This window comes from Rhipicephalus sanguineus, chromosome 3 (assembly GCF_013339695.2).
Source record: "Rhipicephalus sanguineus isolate Rsan-2018 chromosome 3, BIME_Rsan_1.4, whole genome shotgun sequence".
Classification (NCBI taxonomy): domain Eukaryota; kingdom Metazoa; phylum Arthropoda; class Arachnida; order Ixodida; family Ixodidae; genus Rhipicephalus; species Rhipicephalus sanguineus.
Genome location: NC_051178.1, coordinates 25,666,929 through 25,691,613, shown reverse-complemented (window position 1 = coordinate 25,691,613; position 24,685 = coordinate 25,666,929). Strand labels below are relative to the sequence as shown.

Here is a 24,685-nt window from a genome sequence, read left to right as displayed (position 1 = left end):
TCCAGTATTATCTTCGTAAAACGTCACAACCATCTTGACAGCTTTAATTTGGCCGCACTCGGATGTCACCAGTAGCAATCATGACGTGAGCACAGTTCTTGTATAAATTCTGCAATCTTCGTCTCCAGCTCTAGATACGCTGCGGTTTGGCACTGAAACAATGTTCTCTTCTGACTGCTGCATGTTGTGATGTGATCCTTCAGCATCTGCCAGTAGCGAATGCTTCTGTAGTGCACTCGATCTGCCCACTGTCACGTAACCGTGACGCTGTAACCAGAGCTGCTGGCATCGCAGGAAGCAACAAATAAAGAGTATCCGGCGAGATTGGAGCAGCGAGAACACCCGTGCAAAGATAAACTTTCAGTTATTGTTGGCGACTCCCAGCTCCCACTCGCATTCACGTGCACTGGCATCCCAACACATCTTTCACCCACCTCAGACGAGATTTCTTCGTGCCTTCGCGAACTCGATCACTGTTTTTTTTAATGCTATGGTGAACTGTCATCAGCCACCGGTTAAGAACAAGAAAAAAAAAACTTGCTTAGAGCCCAAATAGATTCATAAGACAACAACAAAAACGCAAAATGAGGCCGGCCATGGCACAAGGCGGGCGGTAAACAAAGCGACACCGATGATTGCGATGGCGATGGAGGCAGTTGACTTCAGTCACCCGTAGTGGCCAGACTTCCGAAGTTTTTCTGCCAATGACCGGTATATAAGATGAGGATCCACTTTTTATGGCTGTTTATTTTTTTCAAAATTCTACCTATATTCCAGTTCTTACGGTATAGTAGACTTTCGTTAAAGGGGTACTGACACAAAAACTTTCAGTTGTCTTTATTTTTTATTTTTTGTCATATGAAAGGCCAAGCCCTTAAGAGCCTAGAAAACTTACTGCTAAGCATGAGTGCACCCTGAAAAAGTAAATACAGTATGTTTTTAAAAGCTAGTTTGGGTTTCTACTGTACCCTGACATCAAAATAAGGTATGAGCTTCTCGTCATGTGCTCACACAAGATATCATGACATTTCCACGGCCGCTCCGCACTGTGGCTCCGTTGGTGATGCACAAGTGGCCATTTTGGAAGTTTTGGTGCCTGACGTTATCGCAGCTAGCCAGACTGCTGCTTGAAGTCACCAGAATTCAGTGCTGCCAGATGGCCCGAAGGCAATATCAGTAGCCGGACTAGCCACCCGTAGATTTTCCGTAGATTTTCCGAAAAGTCAGTAGATCCATTGAAAAGCATTTTGATCAGACATAAATTTAATTAATTATCTGAACTAGTAATTAATTTAATTTTTATTTGTTTTAGTTTGTAAGCGCATATAAAAACATTGTATATAATAAATGTAATTGTCAAAGCATGGTGATATATCACCAATATCACTTTAGGCTGAGGGCACAGTGGTGGAGACCGAGAATGCATGCCTCCGAGATTTCCTAAAGCTGCACATCTTGGAGGGCAGAAAGCTTACGATGCACTTCGTGTGCCGCATGCAGAGTCGCAGACACACCTTGGTCAAACATCGGGGGATGCGGGGGGGGGGTTGAAGGAGATGAAAAGGGGAGCACGAGGGAGACAGGCACGTCACGTTCGCACCTTGTACGCTCAAGTGCATGTCTAATAATATGTACTTAAACCAGCTTAAAGTATGTGCGTGGTTTGTCAATAATCTAGGTTGGGAAGAGCATTTCGGCAGCCGCCGGCTGCGCGTGAGAGGATGCAGGTGTCACTACTGAAACAAAAAAATGAGAACTATAGGAAGTTCATAAAAATTGGTAGATTTTTCTTTTTATCCGAGAATCAGCAGGCAGCCAAGAAAATCAGTAGATCTGAAAAATCAGTAGGTATGGCACCACTGCCAGAATTAGTACTGTAGCCTGATGTCAAGCTAGTGTCGATGTCAGTAGGTGTGCCATGGGAAAATTGACTTTAATATGAAAGTAAAATATCAGCATTTGCTGAGCTTCACACTTGCTCGGAGCCGTCTCTGTAAACGGGAGATTTGTATGGCACAGTAAACTCACCTTTGAAAAATGGTGTCAGTACCCCTTTAAACAAGACCTGAAGGAACCGGGAAAGTGTGCTCTGACAAACATGCAGAACATGTTTTGTGTGAGCTGGCATCCTATGCGTTTTGCAAAGGCATCTATAATGCCTTTGCAAAATTTTGTAATTTGTGCTTCCCCTTTTCTAATTTTGTCAGTAGATATAGTATTATGTTTATAATGACTATCAGATATAATGAATAAAAGTTGGACCCCACAATAACGAAATTGGCAGGAAAACTGAAAAATTTCAGTAGTGCGAGAATTTCGTTACCAAGAAATGACGCAGTAAAAATTTTTAAAAATAAAAAAAGGATCTTTCTGGGGTGCGGCACGACCCCTATACCTGCGTAGTGCGCTGCTTGTAATACATGATCACCCGATCCTGGAGTGCGGTGCCCTTGAGGAGAAGAGCACACGACATTCAATTTGAAATCTGACCTCTTTTCGCAGCGCATAGCAATGTAACTCGTGGCAGACATAATTGTGACTGTGCAATGTGAGCATTGCGTTTGTTAGCGTAAAGAGGCCAGACCTGGTGAGGGGCCCTTTAAGGCCTTGTAAATTTACAGTGAAGGCTTCAAAGATGGACATGGTAAAAATAGAATGCACTTAGACTGAAAAAATATAAACTAAAACGGGCCTTCCGAAGGTAAACCTTAACAGCTTAGGTGTTACAAAGATGCAAGTTCAGTGTTGGCGGTAATGCGTTACAAGTAACGCCGTTACCAGTAACGAGTTACTTTTTTCGGTAATTCAATAACGTACTCGTTACCATTTCGTAACTGTAAATGTAACATACTTAACGCTAACATTTTTCGTAGGGGTGTGCGAATATTCGAAATTTCGAATATTTTTCGAATAGTGTTTGCTATTCGATTCGATTCGCACTGGAATTTTACTATTCGAACTATTCGAACTTCCCAAAGACAAGTGCAGTCAACGTCCGGTTGAAAGTGACCCCTTCAGATTTTTAATATGCTTCGCCTCATTACACTCTCGTATTGCGGCAAAGCTGCCTTTCAAGCTCCGTTACGGTCGAACTTAGACTAAGTCCGATTGGAAGTGGTCCCTAGATTTTCAGTATGCTTCACCTCATCACACCCTCGTATTGCGGCAAAGCCGCCTTTCAATCTCAGTTACGGTCGAACTTGGGCAAGACAGAGTCAACATCCGATTGGAAGTGGTCCCTAGATTTTCAATATGCTTCACCTCCTCACACCCCCGTATTGCGGCAAAGCTGCCTTTCAAGCTCCGTTACGGTCGAACTTAGCCAAGAGACAGTCAATGTCCGTTTGGAAGTGGTCCCTAGATTTTCAATATGCTTCACCTCATCACATCCCCTTATTGCGGCAAAGCTGCCTTTCAAACTCCGCTACGGTCGCAAATGTATTAACTCATAAAAACGCTGGTTCCAATATGGAGATGACAGATGTGGCAGAGTTGGGGGCTCAATTAATGCTGTTTTGGACCTGAAATTTGGGCAGGAAGTCGGAAAAATCGGACGCCGAAGCTTTTTAGCATCCAAAATTTCAGATGTTCTTATATATCGACGTCTATGAGGCAGATTTGGAACTCCGGACTTGAAGGGAGCACACCCTTGTCCGCCACATCAGTTGGGCTTCCACAGAAGTTGAAAGAGGAGGAGAGGCTGAGGAAATGGCATCTCTGCCTATCACGTTTAAAGTGTTGTCGGCAACACTTTGGTTGCACCAAATACAATTCGGCCTCTACATTTCCTCATTCTTGATAAGAAAGACAACTATAAAATATGGCCTCACCAGCGCTTCATCAACCTAGCGAAAAGAAACACTTTCATGTTGCTCTCTCACAAGAACATACTTAGGGATTCTCTGCAACTTTTTCTGTAATTTCACTTCGAATTATTCGAAAAATGTTTGAGAAATATTCGAAAATTATTCGAAAATTATTCGATTCGATTCGCACTCAATCTTTATTATTCGAATTCGCTTCGCACCCAAAATTTTGCTATTCGCACAGCTCTAATTTTTCGGTAACTTGAGGTGTCACGTTACTCGTTACTTTTTATTCCAATTATACCAGGAGTCTTACACAGAACTCCTCCATCTCGTATGTGCCACATCCCAGAGCTATCCTTTTGTTACAGCGGCATCAAGCTATCAGCTTGCCCGGTGTTGACAACAAGAGTATCATCTAATGCATCCATCAACCACCCACCTATTTACCGGATGTGCAGACAGACGTATTCACTAAGAAGGGAGGCAAGCTGTCCGACGACAGCTTTGAAATAGAGCTATTGCTTAGATTCTTCAAGTTGTAGTTGTCAGCAATTCGTCTCTGCAACACCATAGCATGCATTGCATTGCACAAAACGTTATCTGTTCGATGTTTGCCTCGCTTTCTGTGCATGCGTTTGCATATATATATATATATATACTACTGCAGTAAATTTGGAATAAACAGTCGAAAGTTTGCGCTCCCCTTAACCCTCCCCTTGTGATTTCTTTGCACAAAATAGCCACATCCGTGGCTTCTGAAAGGACTATAGCGCTGTTTATCAGTGCTGCTTTCAAAATAAAATTTGCTTCTGTCTGCTTCTAATTGCGGGTATACATTTCTGGTTGTTGAATTCCTGAGCGAGCAAGGCTGACCTTGAGCGCTTTCCCATAAACACTCGCAATTTTTGTGGCAATTATATTGGTTAAAGGGGCAATAATGATTTATGCTGCAAAACATTTTTTCCAGGACTCCTTCAAGACCTGCACGTATATATTGTACACTAGTAGAAGTACACCGTCAGAATTACTGTAAATTTGTTGAGAGATCAGTGATATGTTCTTTCCAGAGAGCGTTGATAATGAAATCTCATTTCTCTTTAATGTCACTTTGAGAAATGGCATTACCATGTGCCACAAAGTTATAAGCAGTCAGATGCAATTCTACAGTAAACATTAGGCCATTATAATATTGCTGAAGTCCGGCACGCTTGTGCAAAGTTTTCTAGTTATATCAGTAATTCGGCTAAAATCATTGTTTTCATTAGGGGTTTTATTGAAATATAAAATGAGGTTTATTTATTTGCTATTCTGGTTTCTGCACCGATGGCACACTGATTAAAATTTCTGACCGTGAAGTAACGGCAGAAGTAATGTGCATTACTTTTTTTCGGTAACGTAGGGCAGCAATGCGTTCATTTTTTGTTAGCGTTAGGAGTAACATAGTTAGTTACTTTTTTTCAGTAACGCATATAACACTGGATACAACTAATAGATGAGTGAGCCCGACTCCTGCTGACTGAAACTGGTGTTGTGCCACAGCTGCCAGAAAACCTGCCTGTTTATTCAGAAAGCACACCCCATCCATTGTATAACCGTTAGAAAAATGGGAGAAAACAATGCCGTCAAGTCCATGAAACCGTCATTGTTCTTTCTTTTTTATTGTCGATTTCACATTAGTGTTGTATGTGAAAAGAATGTAAAATATGTGAAAGCAAGAGGAAGCACGGCAACACACTTTAGGATTTCCCCTAACAGACAAGTGAAAATCACACACCTGTTGACTCTCTGGGACCTTCGTTATGTGACCACACTGTTCACACATAGCTCCAAGACCCATTGAAGGAATTTATTCACGGGCATCATGCTCAAGTTCACAGCATATTCAGTTTAAAGAGCATGTATGTTATCTAATTTGTGTGGAGTGGTAGACGTTGTTTAGAGCAGAGGTGTCACTCCAGGGTCTTCCGGTGAATCCTGTGGCAAGGTCAGGCAATACTGAGGCAAAGGCAGTTGATTTCACTTGTGATCAAACACCACTTCACGGTAGAAGAAGGGCTGACTGATCACCAGAGGAACGGTTGGCTCTTTGTAATAATACTTGCAACCGAACAACTGTGCACATTATGAAGGGTGAGCCCATGTACGTTTAACTTTTGATTGGGCAGCAGTTCTTCATAAAACTGCTGAGTTTATGATAAACTCTGTTAACTGTATATAGCAAATCAATCTTTGTAGTTAAAGCTGATGTTTCAGAAAAGGTTCTGATGAAACAAAAATTTCTACATCTAAGCAGCAACTGATGCCCTCTGTTGCTGTCCCCTCTTTGGACCACCATGGTTTGTAGACGTGTAAGTGCCCTGATGGGCTTCAGTCACTGATGATGCTTTGTAGATATTGCCAACCACCATGATGACATCTTATGAACTTGCACAGGGAATAATATACATACTGCATATTATGAAGAGACCAACGTTGGTGGTTAAATCAAATGACAGCACTGGAAATTTCATGCGTTTCTGCTTGCTGTAAGCATACAGTGGCAATGAAGGCAGCTCTGTTTATGAATCTCAAGAGAAGGACACAGTTAAGAGACAGACTCCGTGTCCTTCGTGTTTTGTGCACCACAATGAGTCATTCTCAGTGCACCCAACTTTCTGTTCCATCAAACTGTCATGCTTTCCTCTGCAGGTGGACTTCCGAGGAAAGCTGTACCTGGCCCCCCTTACCACGGTAAGCAGTCCCTCCTGTTTCTCCTCCCAATCAATCAATCAGTTTTATGGCATAAGAGCATAAATTATACAGACGAGGGTCCCAGAGTACAGGACTGCAACGGGTGGGAAATGTGGCAGGCAGGCATATGAGGGACAGTGTGTGGCAGGATGGAGAGTTTATCGAGTAGCAGGGGGATGTCATGTTAGTGTAGCTATGTGACCCATCATCACCATCTTTTATTTATTTATTTCCTCGTTTGTGCAACAAGGCTGTCATGGTGCTTGTGGCAGAAGGTGACATTGAAAGAAACGTCACCTGACTAGGCCTCTAGCACCATACACGCATTGACCGCACAGAATAATTGCATGCATGTGGTACATAACATTCAAAAAGTACTAACACTCATAAATAAACAGTAGAAATGACATTACATAAAAATGCGACTACAACTTAGTACAAGGTACATCATATACGGAAATAATACAGAAACATTGGCAGGGGAAAACAGAATTACTGTTCATCATCATTCAAGCACTGACCACAGAATCACCGCCCATCACGATACAAAGGTGGTTGGCTATCATGTGGCCCACTGAGTAAAAGCTGCAGAACTCTGGAGACAAAGGCAGCTTTTTGGTGTCACTGAGATCAGTCATTGGAAAGTTAAACTAGTTATATCTCACATTTTTAGTACTATGTAAACCTTCATTATAACAAAGCGAATGGGATGGCTGAAAAATTCTATATAAGTGGTAATTCGATAAAATCAATTAATTAATAAAAGCTAAAAGGTCGAGCTTCAGTCACGCTAAAACTGTGAGGAGGTTTAAATGCGAGATATTGAAGGATGCAAAGCTTTACTGAGGTGAAAAAAAGGCAGTCAGCCCTGTCTGCCTTGTGCTTTTGGCAAGCACTAGCAATACCTGCTCCAATTTGCTCACGCATGCATGAGGTCGCCACCCATGCTATCAACATTGTTCTGCAGCAGATGGAGGTACTCCAGAGTCTGCACCATGATTGGCATTTCATGTGGTTTTTCATCCACTGGGTCTTCATCTTCGTTGGGGCCACCAAGAAAAATGTCACGAATCCTTAGCTGGGGCAACAACAGGAACAGCGTCTTCAGCCAGCACGAATGAGTCGTCGCCGGCAATTCTATGCACCACCTCAAAGAGATTGCTGCGCCGCAAGTCCGGTCATCATTATCAGGCTCTCTGGCACCTTGGCTTTAAAAGCCAGCATGTGCAAAGCAGTTGGCATTGCACAAAGCAGGCCACAAAAAACACACGCAGGGCGCTCATGACTGAGCACGTGTCCACACAGCCTACAGCAGTCCAGCACTTATCCAGGTGGATGTACAGCTGGACTGAAGCGAGTGAACTCTGAACTACGCCAACTACATGATTGCCGACCACCAGCACAAAGAAAGTAGGACGTAGCGCGGGCAGTGCCGCACAACGTCACTAGTGCGACTTGTGGTTGAGGGACCATGAACTAGTGCTGCACGGTGTAGTACATTTGTGTTTGCGCACAATTTGTTGCTACATTATCTGGCTTCGCGCCGCTGGGCCGCAAATGGGGGCACAGCGAGGAGGAAAGGGGGTCGCCGACATCACGTCCACTTTTTCCCCCATTCCTTCTCCTTGCGGGCTGGCAGTGGTAATGGAAAGAGTTGCCACTGTTCTGCACGACCACTGTCGCTGGGGCCGCACCTTGCCAGTTCGTTCTTAGCGAGCTGTTGGTATGGTTCGAGCAATGCGACTTAAAATGCACGCATTTGGGTCGTGACTGGAGTAAATTTCGATTTGGGCAAAGGGAGTTCATTCTAGCGAGAGTTTACTGTGCATATACAGTCGAACCCGGGTATATCGAACTCGCCAAAAAACGTTTATTAGTTCGATATATGGCATAATTCGATATAGGCCTGCTATAGGATTTGATGACACAAAGGCACATACCAATAAGAAAAGTACTTTATTAATATGGTGGCTTACTTGCGTGCCCTACTTTGGAACAAAATAGTCCTGGATTTTCTTCTGTTTCAACGACATGGCTGCGTGCGACAGCACGCACGCCTCCACGTTGTCCAACAAGTCGGAGCAGCTGAGGCCGCAACCTTCCATATTCACGCAATAGCGCCGGACCAATGCAAGTGCACTAATCACTTCGGAGGATGCCGGCAATGGGCCATCGTCAATTTCCTTATTGCTGTCGCTGTGGCTCGTGGTCGGCACGACGTCTGCAACGTAGTCTTCATCTTGTAGCTGGCCCATGATGGCGACATCATCGTCCACACTGACGAACTTGTCGATTGTCGATAGCACCCGGGAACTCTGCCAGCTCGCTCCAAACTTCGGCGGAAACACCTGCAGTGTCTCGTACACAGCAGTGTGCACACATCGGGCGCCACGGGCACCTGGCCTTTTGTCTGACTTGGCCCTGATGTCTGCCTTGTTCTTCAGGATAGTACTCAAGGTGCTCCTTGGAATCTTGTACGCGGCGGCGACGTCGGACTTCTTCTCACCGCGCTCGACTCGATTTATGATTTCAAGTTTCATGGCGAACGGCAAATTCTGCCTCCTTGCACAAGCCTTGACGACAGCGCGCCCAGAAAGTTCACAGAGCACCAACAGCCAACGCCACCAGCACGGACCACGCTGAATGAGGACTCTAGGAAAAGAGGCAGCAGCAGGCACGCAAGCATAAAGAAAGAAAAAATGGCACCCACTTGTATTGCCTCCGCGCCTCGGAGAAAGCACGACAGCCTCTGATTGGCTGTAAGTGCTGCGAGCAGGCCAGGATCATTTTGTGCAGAGGGGTGTTCGGCCGTGCACAGCCGGGTCTAAACCACTTTTTCTAGGGTGGCGCCGGCAGTTTTCCCCGCCACCGCGAGGGAAAGCCAACTTGCTGGGGCACTTTTGAGGCACATGGAGTTTGATATATCGGTTGTCGTTGCTATTTTCGTTCGATGTAACAGTAACTCTTGCTATATATTCTCAATGTAAATTTACTGTGCTTACAAATTGTTCGATATACGGGATAATTTGATATAAACGGGTTCGATATAGTCGGGCTCGACTGTATATATATCTTTCGACAGGTAATAAACTGGCTGGTTTTTCTCCTGTGCAGGTGGGCAACCTTCCTTTCCGAAGAGTGTGCAAGGAGTTCGGGGCTGACATCACGTGTGGAGAGATGGCAATGGCTGCCAACCTGCTCCAGGGTCAGCCGTCAGAGTGGGCCCTGCTGAAGCGACACTCCTCGGAAGACCTCTTTGGAGTCCAGGTGAGGACGCGGCAAATTAACCTACACAATTAAGACAACAGATAAAAGAAATTATTTGATAAAAGAAACATCTTCTTTGTGTCTTCCGCTCTTTCTTGAGTATTCCTTATGTTTTTTCTCCTATATAGGGTTGTTCAACTTTTTCCATGGAGTTAAATACAGGAGTTATTTATGACGCATGTGGTGTCTACTTGGAAGGCTTGCACAGTGATGGAAGTGCTGCTCCAATTGCTCCAAACTGCTCCAAAAGAGAAATGCTGCTCCAAAGTGTAATATTTGTTAGTAACTGCTCCGAACCTGCTCCGAAATGGCGTTGGGAAAATGAACTTTAGCCCCGTGACCATCCAGTGAGCCTAAACAAAACCAAAACACAAGCGGTATACTATCATCCTAATATGCTAGTATGCAGCTTGCATACTAGCTGCATACCATATTGACAATGCCACAAGTACTGGCACTAAATATCATAGAGTTTCATACAATAACTTAGGAAACTGGCGCTGTGATCGTTCAACCACCATGGGAATGATTGGAAGTACAGGCTTCGGATTGGATTTCGTAGCTAGCAAACTGTCTACTGATTTTTTTTCTACTGTTTCAGTTTCGTCCTTCGCGAGGTGTGCGTAGTGGGGTGCGTTGCAAAGCACTCATGCAGTGTCTTTGTTGTTCAGAGAGGCTGAAGACCGCTAGATATCTTGGTTTGCTGCGACGTTGCAGCTTTGCAGGTTGTATTTGACAGTCTTAGCAAAGGATCGCGCACTCGCCGCTGCGCATAGATGTAACATCCCATGCCAATGCAGGAAATTGCATAGAGTTCACGTTTGTTTGATAAGCGCGCGTCTTGCCAAAACTTGTTCAGATCTGCTGCAAAAGGACGGCGAAGCTAAGTAGACGTGCCGTCATGCTCCTCTGACTCGACTTCACAACAAAATGAGAGATGCGTTGGGGCAGGCCACTTGGACAGACGCACCTGGCATCGCAGTTAAGTGTTCCTCACTCGATACAGTACTGTTATTTCCATAAATATATTATATGTACTTTCGAGGGAAAAACAAGCGTGTTTGTTTTAAGTGTTGTAAAAAAATAATTCATTATATTGTGATGCCAGATCTAGAACACAATTGCAGAGCATTGCATCCCTGGTGGTTGAATTTGTCCAGGTTTCATTCCATTTCCATCTCACGGTCACGCAAACTTTTTGTAATAAGTTTTACGTACAAAAGAATGAAGCAAGTTTTAGTTGGAAATAACTTCATATCACTTTATTTTATACTCGACAAACAAGTGTCGCGAATCTCAAGAACCTAATCCATCCAAAGCCTGTACTTCCCATCATTCCCATGGTGGTTGAAGCGCCGCTCAAGGAGCCTGCATAGACACTAGCGCCAGATTCCCCTCTAGGTATTATAGTATGAAACTCTATGCTATATATATATATATACGTGACAAGCAGACTATTTTGGTGAAATGTATGCGAGATTAGTTCGGTATCAAACTGATTACTAACTTCTGCTGTGATGGCTTTGATGTGTGACTGATTACATTTACCGCTTTATCAGCTTTGACATCATTTGTGCCGCAAGAACTGCCATTTTATGTGTATAGCTCATTTAGCTGTTTTTTTTTTTTTTAATTTTCAGTGCTGGCTATTTTGATGAAATATGAAAATAACAATGTTTGGATCTCGTACCGATTATAAACTGCTGCTTTAGCGATAGTTGCATGCGAATGCGGCTACCTTTATAATTTGGTGCACAGCTTTATCACTTTTACATTATTTTTGCCACAGTACTGGTATTTTAAATATATGTAGCTCATCTTACTTAGTGTTCAGTGACCATCCAACTACTTAATTATTTGTTTCTGGCAACTTGCAGTGATTATTGTAGGTGCAATATGTTTAATAATAAATATTAATATTTATGAGATGTTTAAGTGACGTTTTAAACTCCAGGAGTCTTTTGGAATATTTTGCCATATGCTCCGAAAAGGCCAATATATCTGCTCCAAACTAGCAATTTTTCTGCTGTTTTTTCTAGTGCTGTTGCATAGAACGCCATGGACTCGAATCGGCGCACACAACTCGAGAAGTCAATTTCTCGATGATTTGGACACATATAATTCTCTCCATATTCTTCATTAAACTTGTATAACAATGTGCTTGCACAATTTTGCTTTCATAATTTGCTTAGCAGCGCTATATTTCACGAATGAACAGCGCATACAAAACCTCAGCCGTGTGCCCGTCGCGCGGGAAGACTATATATGGCGGACGGCGCCGGAACGGAGATGTGGCGGTAACATGAACACCGTCATCGCCTGCCGTGACGTAACTGCCCCGCCCATTCGCCAGACTCTCCTCATATACAATTCTGTGTAAACTCACGTCAATACATACGGCACCTGGCAGAAACACCACTTAACTAACCGCCAAGTGCAAAATAGCATCTCCTTAAGCCACACCAATACTAACAAAGAAATCAACGCGACGCCTCATGATCAGTGCTGCCTAATGTGCCCCTACAAGGCTTTTTCGTTCATTTTACCAAAGTGGGGAAAATGTTGCGGTTCTTCCACGACTGTGGCAGTTGTTGCGACCTGGTTTTGCAGGCACCGGAGACTCGGGAGGCAGAGGCAGCATGAAGAGACTGAAGGGAAACTAAACGGGGTTTATTTACATTGTTTACATGGTGAGCATTTCTTTATTTGAAGAACATTTCGTGTCAAATGAGCCCGAATGAGCCCGTTTTAAAGGGTCTGTTTTCCCCAGATCCCTAGATGGGGGAATTGCTCCAAGTTGGGACTGTCCAATCGCATCACACTTGGCACTAATGAGGGTGCCGCCCACACCCGCCCAGGTCAACGTCCTCGAAGAGGGCGTAGCCACCGCACTCTCCCCTTGTAGCCCCAAAGAGGTTTCTTGACATGTGAAGTCCGCACGGAGATGAGTCACACGCCCAGGACTGGGTGCTTCAAAAGGTCCGCCGCCCCAAATTACCAGACCGCTCAATTAGCAAGACTGGTCGTCGTCGGTGTTGACGCCGTTCGTCTCGTCAACGTAGATGTGGCTACCGGAAACCATTATGCTTGTCTCGTTGGACCTTGATGTGTTGGACTGCATGGCGCCTCACTTCCTGTCTCGGGAGGACAATTCAAGTGCTTGAACTGCTGTCAGCAGGCAAGCAGTCCTTTGGCGCCTTGCTCGAAGAACAGGGGATGCCGGTTCCCTTGCGGCGCAGGTGCCGATCGTAACACAGTGCAATGTTGTGCAAGAAAGCAGCATTTCAAAATTATTACATATGAACGGAGGCTGTGGTGGCAGAATGTATAATGCGTGTGGCTTTCCCCGACGCATGTGCGCACGTTTATACAGCAATATTCTACTGAACAAAAGCCTCCACTGCTTCATTGAAGCACAGTATTTCCTGCACATGTGAAGCCGATCGTCCCAGCTAGTTGTGTTCCGCCTATTAAGCTTACATTGTCGGGGTGCTTTTTATACCATACACGTGCATTTGCATGTGAGTTAGCTCTGTACGTGCTTCACTCCTGAATGTGCATGTGTGCAGCGAGTGGCATGTATCTTGTTAAGTAAGCATGGCACTGCTGACCTGCTTTCAAAGCTGTAATGAATGCATTCCTTTGAGATAATCAATGCGCCAGCAAGGTTCACCTTAAAATATGCGATTTCGGACCTCCAATCTGAGCAGAAAGTCCAAAAGATCAAGTGCCTTGGAGTTCCAGCATCTTAAATTTCAAATATTTTTTATGCATTGACTGTATGGGGCATGTGGTGGGGCCGTGAAAGAATCTGAATTGTCAGGCATGTTAGAAAAATCTGTCGTTCACTGTAGGTGATGTGTATGATTTGAATGTTGTGGTTGTTGTTGCAGTTGTGTGGAGCGCATCCAGATGTGATGACGCGTTGTGCCCAGCTGCTCAAAGACAAATGCAGTGTAGACTTTGTTGACATCAACATGGGGTGTCCCATTGATTTCGTCTACAAGAAGGTGAGTGCACTGCTTTGGGTTGTGTATCCACTGTACGACAAGATTTTCTGGGATGCTCGACACTGTCTTACCAACTTTCTTCTCTACATTGCTTCAAGGTCCTGTCCCTCTGTTTCGACATTATGTGGCATTTGGAGTTTTATTGCAATAGCAATTACAGTCGCCGACCGATAAATCGGACACCAATAATTCGGACATGCTCGGTAGTTCGGACAGTCGCGCGGCACCGCCGATGATCCCATAGAAGTAATGTGTAAAGACAACCGGTATTTCGGACAGCTGCCAGATCTACATTCGATAATCCGGACCCTGTCCAAGACTGTCGCGCACGCCGAATCAGCCGAATCGTCAGCCATTATCTCCTCCGGCACCCATACCATACAAAGTATGGCCTCAGAAATCAAAACGAAAGCTAAATTGTGATCTATGAGGCTTTATTTCGATCGCTACTTTATGCCTCAGAGATTTGTAATTGAAAATGCCGATCTTGGAGGCACTAGTCAACTGTGGGAAATCGTACTGACATCGCGAACATCCTACATTCCGGTTCCTGTATCCCCGCCGTCCCCGCGCTGTGCTGCTATTGCTACTATCGCCGCCATTCTGTCGAATGTGTCTGCGGTAAAGCATTTTGCTAAGGCAGTGACTATATTGGTTCTAGTTCACTATAGCAGTGACTATGGTTATGGGGCCCGTCAGCGCAGTACTATCGTAAGAGGGAGGGGGCCCGTCACCGTAGTGTGATACGGTGACGGGCCTCGAGCCCTCGCTGTTCTTTCATCATCGTACAGCGATCACATCACACTGGCGGAGATACAGGCAGACTCGGTTGCACGTAAGCGGACGTGCATGCAGCAACGCATTGACAACTTTTGGGGGCCACCGGGACACTAAAGTGTCAATAAAAGTATTTATTTTCTGACGCATTCGTTTTTTCGGACATTTGATAATTCGGACTTATTTACGTTCCTCATGGAGTCCGAAAAATCGGTCGTTGACTGTACATATATGGACACTCGAGGCCCATTTTTTCTGCCGCTGTCATGTTCCGTATCAAGTCCAAATCGATGACGTCACCCCACATGTTATTTATATGTTCTATGTGTGAGCGAAAGCTTGTGAAAGCTGCAGACGGGCATGGCTCAAGCATAGATGAAATGCGAAAGCCAGCTCATCTAGAGAGGTGCCAATGGGGGGAGCCTCTTAATCAAAGTTTGCAGTTGATGCCCAAGATATGCATCTCGAGCATCAACTGCAAACTTTGATTAAAAGGGCGTGGTCGCACGTGCTATATTGATGGAGATAAGTAGACGGCTCCTGCCCTTTTACGTGCTGTGCTGTCACTGCTTACTTCACGTTGAAGTGACTGACAGCACAAAAGCTGCTCCACTCTTTTGAGTGGCTGATTCTCATACGCCAGCATTTTGTAGAGTTACACGAGATCGGATCCTGAAGGAGTTGGCTGCTAGCCTTACTTCATATAACATTCCAATCGATTGCTACCACATTCATTGCCCTTGCAGTGAAAGTGCTTTTTTGGCTGCAGGATGAACCAATAGCTACGGCCCTGTATCTGTAATACTTGAGTTAGCTTTTCATGAGGATTTGTTATTCTCAAACGGCACCACGAAATAAGAAAGGAAACACTGAGTAACTAAGGAGCAGAGGCGCAGTTAGTTATTCAATGTTTCTTATCTAATTTGTGGGAGAGCACGCGCGCCCATTCCATTTCCTTAACGCTGGCGCGATCGCGAACTGACGGCGGGAGCCAAGGAGCTACTAGGAGAGGAGCACCGTCGCCCCTTTCCGGGCAGCCCCTTCTTTCCCGCCGCTCCTCGTGCCAATCTTCGCATCCCGGCTCGCGGGAAAGGGAACTTGCCCCTGCGAGGGAAACAATCCTCGCAGCGGGGAGGGGGATGGGAGGTGAACAAAACTGCCGACTAGGCAGGGAGACGCGCTCTCCTGCCCTGCTGACCTGCGAGGTAACACCTCGCCGCCCCAAGTTCCGCGAGCAGAACATCGACCGAAGGTGTTCTAGAGCGGACTATCTCTCTACGCGACATTTACGCGTTATTGCTAGCGTAGCAATAAAGTGTTGTTTGTTGTTCTAGCCTGTTGCCTTATTCGCCCGAACCCGTCGTAGCTGCGATGACTCACGCTACGGGAAAGGGACATTGACACGTGCACGGTACGACTATTTGCGGCTGGGACCGGTGCTAGGCTTCTGCACCAGCCGTGCATAGAGTGGACCCCTTCAAATTCTATGTGCACCGTTTCAAGATAATGAATCTGTACCAACTTGCCCAACTGTCACTTCTACTTGATGTTATTCCATTGAGTTGCCTATTCCAAAAATGCACACCTGAGTATTGGGGGCGCTACAACGTTACAATGAAACATTGTGGTGCCCTTCTTTATTTATTGCCTCAGTTCCGTGGGTTTAATGCTTCGTTCAGGAACAAACAATTTGAACAGTACAATAGTGCATGTGACGGTGATGGCTTTTATTGCGGCCGTAATCTCTGTGGTCGCCGCACTACTTGAACGGCAAGTAGCTGACATCTAAGAACGCACCCGCTTCATTGTTATAACAAGATCAGATGTCTTTTCACGAATGCACTCGGGCTACGTTTATCATACTCACAAATGTAATATGGACATATTGATGTCACTGACTCGCATGACTTTTTGCGTATATAAGATGCACCGTTGTATAAGACGCACCAGCTAAAATATTGGATAAAAGGCGCGTCTTATACACCGGAAAATACGTACTTGTCTCTTTTTTGTGTGTCTGTTTTTTGGGGGTTTTTTCGTGCAGCCCAGTCATAACGATTATCATTTGTAAAAATTGAATATTTATGGCACTTACATACATACTGTTTAAAAGGACCCTGCAGTGCTTTTCCCAACTAGTTATCAAATAACCTCACTATCGGAGTCTATTGCCTTACAAATAACTAAATGCTAAGAACATTGGAACCCATCAAGTACGAGCAGCGCTACAAGGATTTGTTGCACGCTTGCAGTGCTTTTCTCTTTTTTTGTCTCAACGAGTGCACTGGATGACAAAAGGGGCAAGAAGCTACATCAACGTGCATCATGGCCATTTGCTCACCCACTTCTGGTGGGATGACAAATGTGGGCCAGCACACGGCAGCACCCATGGAGAAGAAGGGGACCAAGTGGAATTTGTGCGCTTCCCTCTGCGTCATTGGCACAGCATATCGGTAGAGGACGTCACTTGGGCGCTTCGAAATTCTAAACTTTTGCCGGTTCACTCTTGGTACTGAGTGGCGCTTGCTCTCCTCAGCATTTGCGGAGTTCTGCCTAAAATTCATGCATTTGTGTTGGAACCTCGTGACATTTTAGTAAGTGTAATACATTTTGAATGAAGCAATGTTTTTGTGATGAGGGTTTCATTTATCTCATATTTCCTAGTATAAATATTGGTAGGTAATAAATAAGCTTCTTCGCTGCTTCATTTTAACATTAGGCAACAATTTCTGTGTGTGTTGCATTGCCGTTCAGTATCCTGTCACTTATTACCCCCACACATCGTCTCTTTAAAGTGCAGCTCTAAAGTGTCCTTGCATCACTTTCATTTCTTCCTCTTGTGTGACCGAAAAAACGCAAAGCCCACTGGGGATGTTGGAGAACGCTGTCCAAGAGAGATTTCGTAATGGTGGAATAAATTCCCTCTCCATGACAACAAGTGAAGCCGACATGGAGCGTAGTGCGTTCAGGGAAATTATGACTTTGCAAAAATTTAGTGCAAGACGCATCAGGTACTCGATGCGTTCCAGTGGTTGCGTCTTGCTGCTTCTGCTGCGGTGTTCATTTGCTGACCGAAACGCCAGCTCTATAATCCACTCGGCTACAGGCCTGTCAACAATACCCATTGAAATCCTTGGTATGTCACAGGAAGTTGGGGAACTGTGTACTGTCTCAAATTCCTTGCCTCAGAAAGAGAGAGAGAGAGAGAAAGATAAAGGAAAGATAGGGAGGTTGACCAGAGGAAGCCTCTGGTGTGCTACCTGTTGTGACTTCCTTTTCTTCGTCATTCGTCTACAGATGACCAAACATCATCATTATGGATGCTCCTCACGAGCTGACGCGTGCTCACGTGGCAGCGCTGGCTCACCCTCTTTTTTTCTTTTTTTTCTAGTTCCATTAAAGCGGTTCATCTTGCAAGACGTGTTTTTGGCTCGATGTTAACCGCGCCGCAGTTGGAAGGCTTAGAGGTCCAACACATGGTGCCGAAACCCGGGACCTTTAGACACCGCTGACATCATCGACGCACGGAGCCGCGACAGCAAAGAAGACGCGGCGCCTGCGACCTCAGCGAGATTCCCCGACTGCGTGCGACAGAATGGAACGACAGCTTAGACGACGCAACAGCCTGCGGTCTCAACTCGATGTCCTGTTGGCCGAGGCGGAAGGCAACTTGCGAGAGAATCGAGAGGTCACGAAAGCTACTGTAAGTGTACTCCTCGATCGAATCAGCTCCTTTTACGGACAGATAGAGAAAGTTGATGACGCGATTTTTGAAGAGACGCCAGACGACCTGTTAGACAGCGAGACGTTAGACGCTGGAAAATACCGTGACAAGGTTGTTACCCTGACGGCGAACCTACGCGTCAAACTGAATGAATGTCTCTTGCCTCCAACCCCACGCCCTACTAACGTTCACCCGTTACCTTCCGGCAAGAGCAAGCTTCCGCAGCTAGAACTCCTAAAATTTGACGGGAACCGCAGACAGTGGCCGCGATTTTGGACCCAGTTTACATCAGCAGTTCACGACAACAGCGAGCTGAGCACAGCTGACAAGTTCAACTACTTGAGCAGTCTGGTGACCGGAGCAGCCGCCTCAGCTATATCGGGATTGCAAGCTACGGAAGAGTGCTATGCAGACGCCATTGAAATTTTAAAGAAGCGTTTTGGAGATGAACAGATCATCGTTCAAGATCATCTACAAGGTTTGCTGGACCTCAAACCGGTGTCATCATCAGCAGACGTCTATCAGCTGAGGAAACTGTACGACAAAGTACAGGTTCATATTCGAAGCCTCAAGGCGCTTGGCACGAACTCGACAACTTATTGCACCTTGCTGCGAGAAATCCTGTTAAGAGTTCTCCCGACTGACATGGTACTTCGGTTTCACGAGGCGAGCAAGGCATCATCATCAGCTGCAGCGTCTTCGAATACAGAAGATAACGAGCTTCAAATGCTTTTGGAATTCTTCGACCTTCAACTGACTTGTCGGGAAGCTGTGGCCGAACAAGAGATACACAGAAGTCGTCGCACACCAGAGAAAGGAGGATTAAAGCACAGCCATCCACGAGACGTTTTCACGACAGCTGCTCTACAAAGCTCAGCTAGTAGTCCGCAGTAGTGCCTGTTTTGCCGTTCCGAAAAGCATTCTGCTGAAGTTTGTGATAAAAAGGAGATCAGCCTCTCGCTCAAAAAGGAGATGCTTACCAAAGCCGGAAGATGCTTCCGTTGTCTAAAGCAGGGCCATTTGGCGAAAGATTGCAGAAGCCGGCTGAAATGTGGAAAGTGTGCGAGAAGGCACGCAACATCCGTTTGCGCATCGGAAGAGATCAGAAGCGACAAGGAGAAGGTGCTATCTGCATCGGTCAATCTAATCTCCAAGCAGCCAAGCTCAGTCGTAATGCTGCAGACTCTGACGGCCACCATATCAGGAACCAAAACATATGGTCGCTACCGAGTCCTTTTCGATGGCGGAAGTCAGCGGACCTTCATTACGGCGAAAGCTTCCCAAAGACTTGGCTGCGAAGTAATAGAAGAGGAGACGTTGACCGTAGGCGTGTTCGGTGGTGAAAACGTGCGGAAAACCATGCAGAGGGTGCGAGTATCGATTCTCCCTGCGAAAGAGGAAATTCCGATTTCAATCGATGCGCTGGTGGTGGACACAATATGCAGTGAATGCATTCCGGTACCAGAAGAAAACGTTTTGAGAGAAATGAACAAGATGCAATTGGATACGCAAGCTCTCTCTCTGCAAGGAGTTGAAGACAAACAGATTGCGGTCCTCATTGGTTCAGACTATTATTGGGATCTAGTAACTGGTACCGTGAAGCCTGTGCACGAAAAGCTGAAAGCTGTCGAGACAAGACTGGGATGGACTGTTCACGGGCCGTTGTCTGCTACAACCAACGTAATACAGAGTGCCAGTGTCGTAGTCCTTCGAGCCACGGTGACAGAGCATGACATCTCGAAACTTCTGACTCGGTTTTGGGATCTTGAAAGTATCGGGATCAAGGCCGAACACGAAGAAACGAAGGTCGCCGATTCAGTGCTGGAAAAATTCGAGAACAACATCAAGAAGGACAATCGGTACTAGTCGCGCTACCGTGGAAGGAAAGGGTTGACCTGGCAGAGAACTATGCAGTTGCAACCAAACGTCTGCATAGTTTGATGAAGAAACTTAACAAGGACAGCGAGCTCTTGAAAAGATACGATGAGACTATTAGACTGTACCTCGATGAAGGATCTGCTGAAAGAGTACCGGAAACAGAAGAGCATCCACTTGGACCCCTGTATTATATGCCACATCGAGCTGTAATACGAGAGGACCGATCTACTACGAAGGTACGCATCGTATTCGACGCATCCTCTCACGAATCTGGTTCAAAGTCCTTGAATGATAACCTGGAAGCTGACCCAAATCTAAATCCTGACGTAGTGACCCTACTGCTTCGTTTCCGACGCTACAAGGTAGCGATGAATGCCGATGTCGAGAAGGCGTTCCTACAGATTGGCCTGAGAGAATCAGACAGAGATGCGCTCCGCTTTTTGTGGTTCAAAACTTCCCCACAAGTGAACAGCCCAATGCCGGAAATAGAAGTTTGGAGAATGACTAGAGTGCCCTTCGGAGCTACTTCAAGTCCTTTCTTACTGACTGCTACTTTGAAACACCACTTCAGGTCCGTAGAAACCCTCTATCCTGTGACAGCTCGACGATTGCAAAGCTCCATATATATGGACGATCTTCTGATTGGAGCCGACACAGATGAAGAAGCTATCCAGATGCACAAAGAAATAATTGAGATCTTCAGGCAAGCTTCCATGAACATTCGCAAGTGGGCCAGCAACGATCCTGTAGTATCTGCCGCCTTCGAACAAGGAATCACTTCACAGGAAAAATCTCTTTGCTCACCTTCTGGACCTCTGAAAGTACTGGGACTTCATTGGAACAAGAAGACGGATACCTTTTCGTTCAAGCCCCAGGATATCCTCCAGTTCATACAGGAGCATCGGATTACAAAACGCTTTGTGCTTCAGGCTGTTGCAAGGATCTACGACCCTTTGGGGTTTCTTTCACCTTTCTTAGTACGGGCGAAAATCTTCTTACAATATCTATGGAAGGAAAACCTCGACTGGGATGAGACATTGCCACCCAAGTTGTCTGCTGTCTGGCTGATATGGAGCAAGGAGGTAACCATGCTTAGTGACCTCAGTATTCCAAGGTTCCTAGCAGCCGGCGGAGAAGGCCCGTACCAAAAGGCAGCACTCCACATCTTTTCTGATGCAAGCGAGTCGGCATACGGGGCTGCAGCCTACCTTCGTACGGCCGACTACAGTGGTACCATCCGGACTATGCTACTGATGGCAAAGACCAGAGTTGCGCCCTTAAAGACGGTCACTCTAGCGAGGCTGGAATTGATGGCAGCATTGCTTGCAGCCCGAATGTACGCCTGCATCGTGAAGAATTGCGACCTTGGAATTGGTGAAGCAACATTTTGGTCCGATTCCCAGATTACACTTTGCTGGATTAACAAGGATCCCGTTACCTGGAAGGAGTTTGTGCGGAACCGGACGCAAGAAATCAGAACTTTGACTGAGTATACCAGATGGCGATTTTGTCCTGGAAAAGAAAACCCCGCCGATTTGCTCACTCGAGGCTTGTCTGCACTCAAACTTAGGCAGTCGCAGTTGTGGTGGTTTGAACCGACATGGCTTGCAATGTCTGATACGTGCTGGCCCGTGTACGGGGGAAGGATTGACATCGAAAACGGAAAGCTCGAGGCAGCTGAGACAGAACTAAAGGTCAGTACCCATGCTGTTAATACGAGACCATTGCTGCCATCGCTGATTGAAATTGAACGATTCAGCAGCCTCACCAAACTTTTAAGAGTAACGGCATGGGTCTTCCGTTATGCCAAAAGGTTGAAGAAGGAAAATGATAAGTCTGAGGAGCTGTCTGCTGAGGAAATTCAGCAAGCAGAGTGCTATTTGCTTCGAGAGGAACAGAGAGCTAACTTTGGTAAAGAAGCAGACTGTGTCGCGAGCAAGAAACCGCTCCCTTTACAAAGTCCACTTGGGCATTTTAGACTGTTCATAGACGAAAACGGGCTTCTTCGGATACAAGGAAAAGCTCCCAGGGCTGACGACTTGTACAGTTCTCGCCATCCCATCCTCCTACCAAAAGACTCACACCTCAGTAAGCTGATAATCAATCATGCTCACGCAAAGGTCTTCACGGGGGAGTTCGAGACACTCTGACTCAAGTTCGAGAACGGTTTTGGATTCTTCAAGCACGACAGTCTGTGAAGAAAACGATAAGACGGTGTGTCATCTGCCAACGCCTACAGAGTAAACCTGTTGAGCAATCTTCACCTTGTATGCCTCAGGATCGTGCTACTCAAGCCCCTCCGTTCCTCGTGAGTGGAGTTGACTTTGCGGGGCCACTATACATCAAAGGGCATCCCCACGAGCGCTCCTATATCGCTCCTTTTACGTGTGCGGTGACAAGAGCTGTTCACTTGGAACTGGTTGAAGACTTGACCACAGTGAATTTTCTTTGCGCCCTACGGAGATTCGTATCACGGCGGGGCCTCTGTCACACTATCTACAGCGACAATGCACGAACATTCGTCAAAGCGTCCAAGGACCTACAGAAGCTTTGGCGAACGATAAGACACCCCGACATACTCGCCTTCTTTTCCTCCTCGAAGATCCAATGGAAATTCATTTGCCCGAGCGCTCCTTGGTGGGGCGGGTTCTACGAGAGACTCGTTCATTCTGTAAAAACCTGCTTGAAGAAGATGCTTGGGCGAAGGCTTGTCAGTCGGACATTCTGTAAAAACCTGCTTGAAGAAGATGCTTGGGCGAAGGCTTGTCAGTCGGACAGAGTTAGTTACTCTACTAACAGAAGTGGAGGCCGTGGTGAATTCTCGACCTTTGACTTACATGTTCAACGACGTGGATGAACCGTACCCTCTATCTGCAGCAGATTTTCTCGTTGGAAGGAGACTGACAACGCTACCACATTATGAACTGAAAATCAACACCGAGTCTACCAACGATGCACTGAAGAAACTTTGGAGCAAGCGAGAAAATGATTTGCAAGCATTTTGGTCTCGTTGGTATAAAGAGTACCTTAATTAACTCAGGAACTTTACATCCAACCAAGCCAAAAGAAATGACTCTTTGAAGAAAGGCAACGTAGTTCTACTCGGGGATAAACAGCTTCCAAGGCAACTGTGGAGTTTGGCCCGCATAGAGGAACTGATCAGCGGACGCGACAGCATTGTCAGGACCTGCTCTTTGTGCTTGCCCGACGGCTCTGTTGTGAAGCGGCCCGTACAGCTACTTTACCCGTTGGAAGCCAACTAACGTCATCTGTCGGCGCGGGAGACTGTTGTGACTTCCTTTTCTTCGTCATTCGTCTACAGAAGACCAAACATCATCATTATGGATGCTCCTCACGAGCTGACGCGTGCTCACGTGGCAGCGCTGGCTCGCCCTCTTCTTTTCTTTTTTTTCTGTTCCATTAAAGCGGTTCATCTTGCAAGACGTGTTTTTGGCTCGATGTTAACCGCGCCGCAGTTGGAAGGCTTAGAGGTCCAACACTACCCTCTACTTGGGAAGGGAAAAGCGGATGTAAAAGAATGAAAGAGAGGAAGAAGAGTTCCTGACGACAGCAGGCGACAAAAAAAAAAGAAAGGAAAAAAGGCCTCACTTCAGTATACCGTAACTTAAAAGCAGCTGCACTCAAATTTCACGCTAAGGTGTATTGTATTCATTGAGGATTTTTTTTTTTGTATAGTAAAGCACAGAAGTTGCTTCCTCACTACAGAGTTTTTGTGAAGGGATATCTTATGCCATACTTACTAGGTCTGCTTTAGGTATGTGTGTATGAACAGACCAGTAAAATTTCACCCACGATGGGTGCCAACATTGTTGGCGTTTCAGGATTGGTTCAGATTGGTGTGTCCTTGCAGGGTGCAGGATCGGGGCTCATGGGTCGTGCCAAGAAGCTTGCCGAGATTGTCTACGGCATGGTGGGTGTGCTGGACATTCCCTTGACGGTGAAGATGCGTGCAGGCATGCACGAAGGCCGCCCCATTGCTCACCAAGTGATTGCCCAGCTCGTTGAGGCTCCTCGCAAGCCGGCACTCATCACAGTGAGTAATTTTCTTCTTCACTTTTGAAATTGTTTTCAAAGGCAGCTATGCTGACATTCAGAGCACATTTGCACTGCCGCTGCCGTGCTGTCACAGTGTTCGGGGTATGCATGCAGCAGCCTAGGCATGGAGAGATAGACACAAGCCTCGTTGTTTCAACAGACAACTGCATTATACATGTGTCAAGAGATGTGTATAATGCATTTGTCGGCTGAAACAATGAGGCCAAGTGTATGCACCACTGTGCTTCATTCAGCTGACCCTGCTGTGCAACCAGGCCAGCTTTCCTCCTTCCTCTGTGGACATAAGCGTTCTGCACACTAACGCTAACATTCCTGATATTGAACTGTGTGTACGTACAGTGTTCTCAGTGAAACAAACGGTAAACTTCAAGCTATAAATGCCAATTTCAATCTCATCTTGTGCACTCACAACT

General features: G+C 45.9%; 1 protein-coding gene across 1 annotated transcript in view; it reads left to right on the top strand.

The window, feature by feature from the left end:
* Positions 1-24,685, top strand: part of LOC119386506 (tRNA-dihydrouridine(47) synthase [NAD(P)(+)]-like) — a 120,754-nt gene that overhangs the window by 13,372 nt on the left and 82,697 nt on the right. The window contains exons 5-8 of the mRNA XM_037653774.2: positions 6,498-6,539; positions 9,654-9,806; positions 13,700-13,816; positions 24,067-24,249. Coding sequence (XP_037509702.1) covers positions 6,498-6,539; positions 9,654-9,806; positions 13,700-13,816; positions 24,067-24,249 — 495 coding nt within the window. The remainder of the gene's footprint in view (positions 1-6,497; positions 6,540-9,653; positions 9,807-13,699; positions 13,817-24,066; positions 24,250-24,685) is intronic.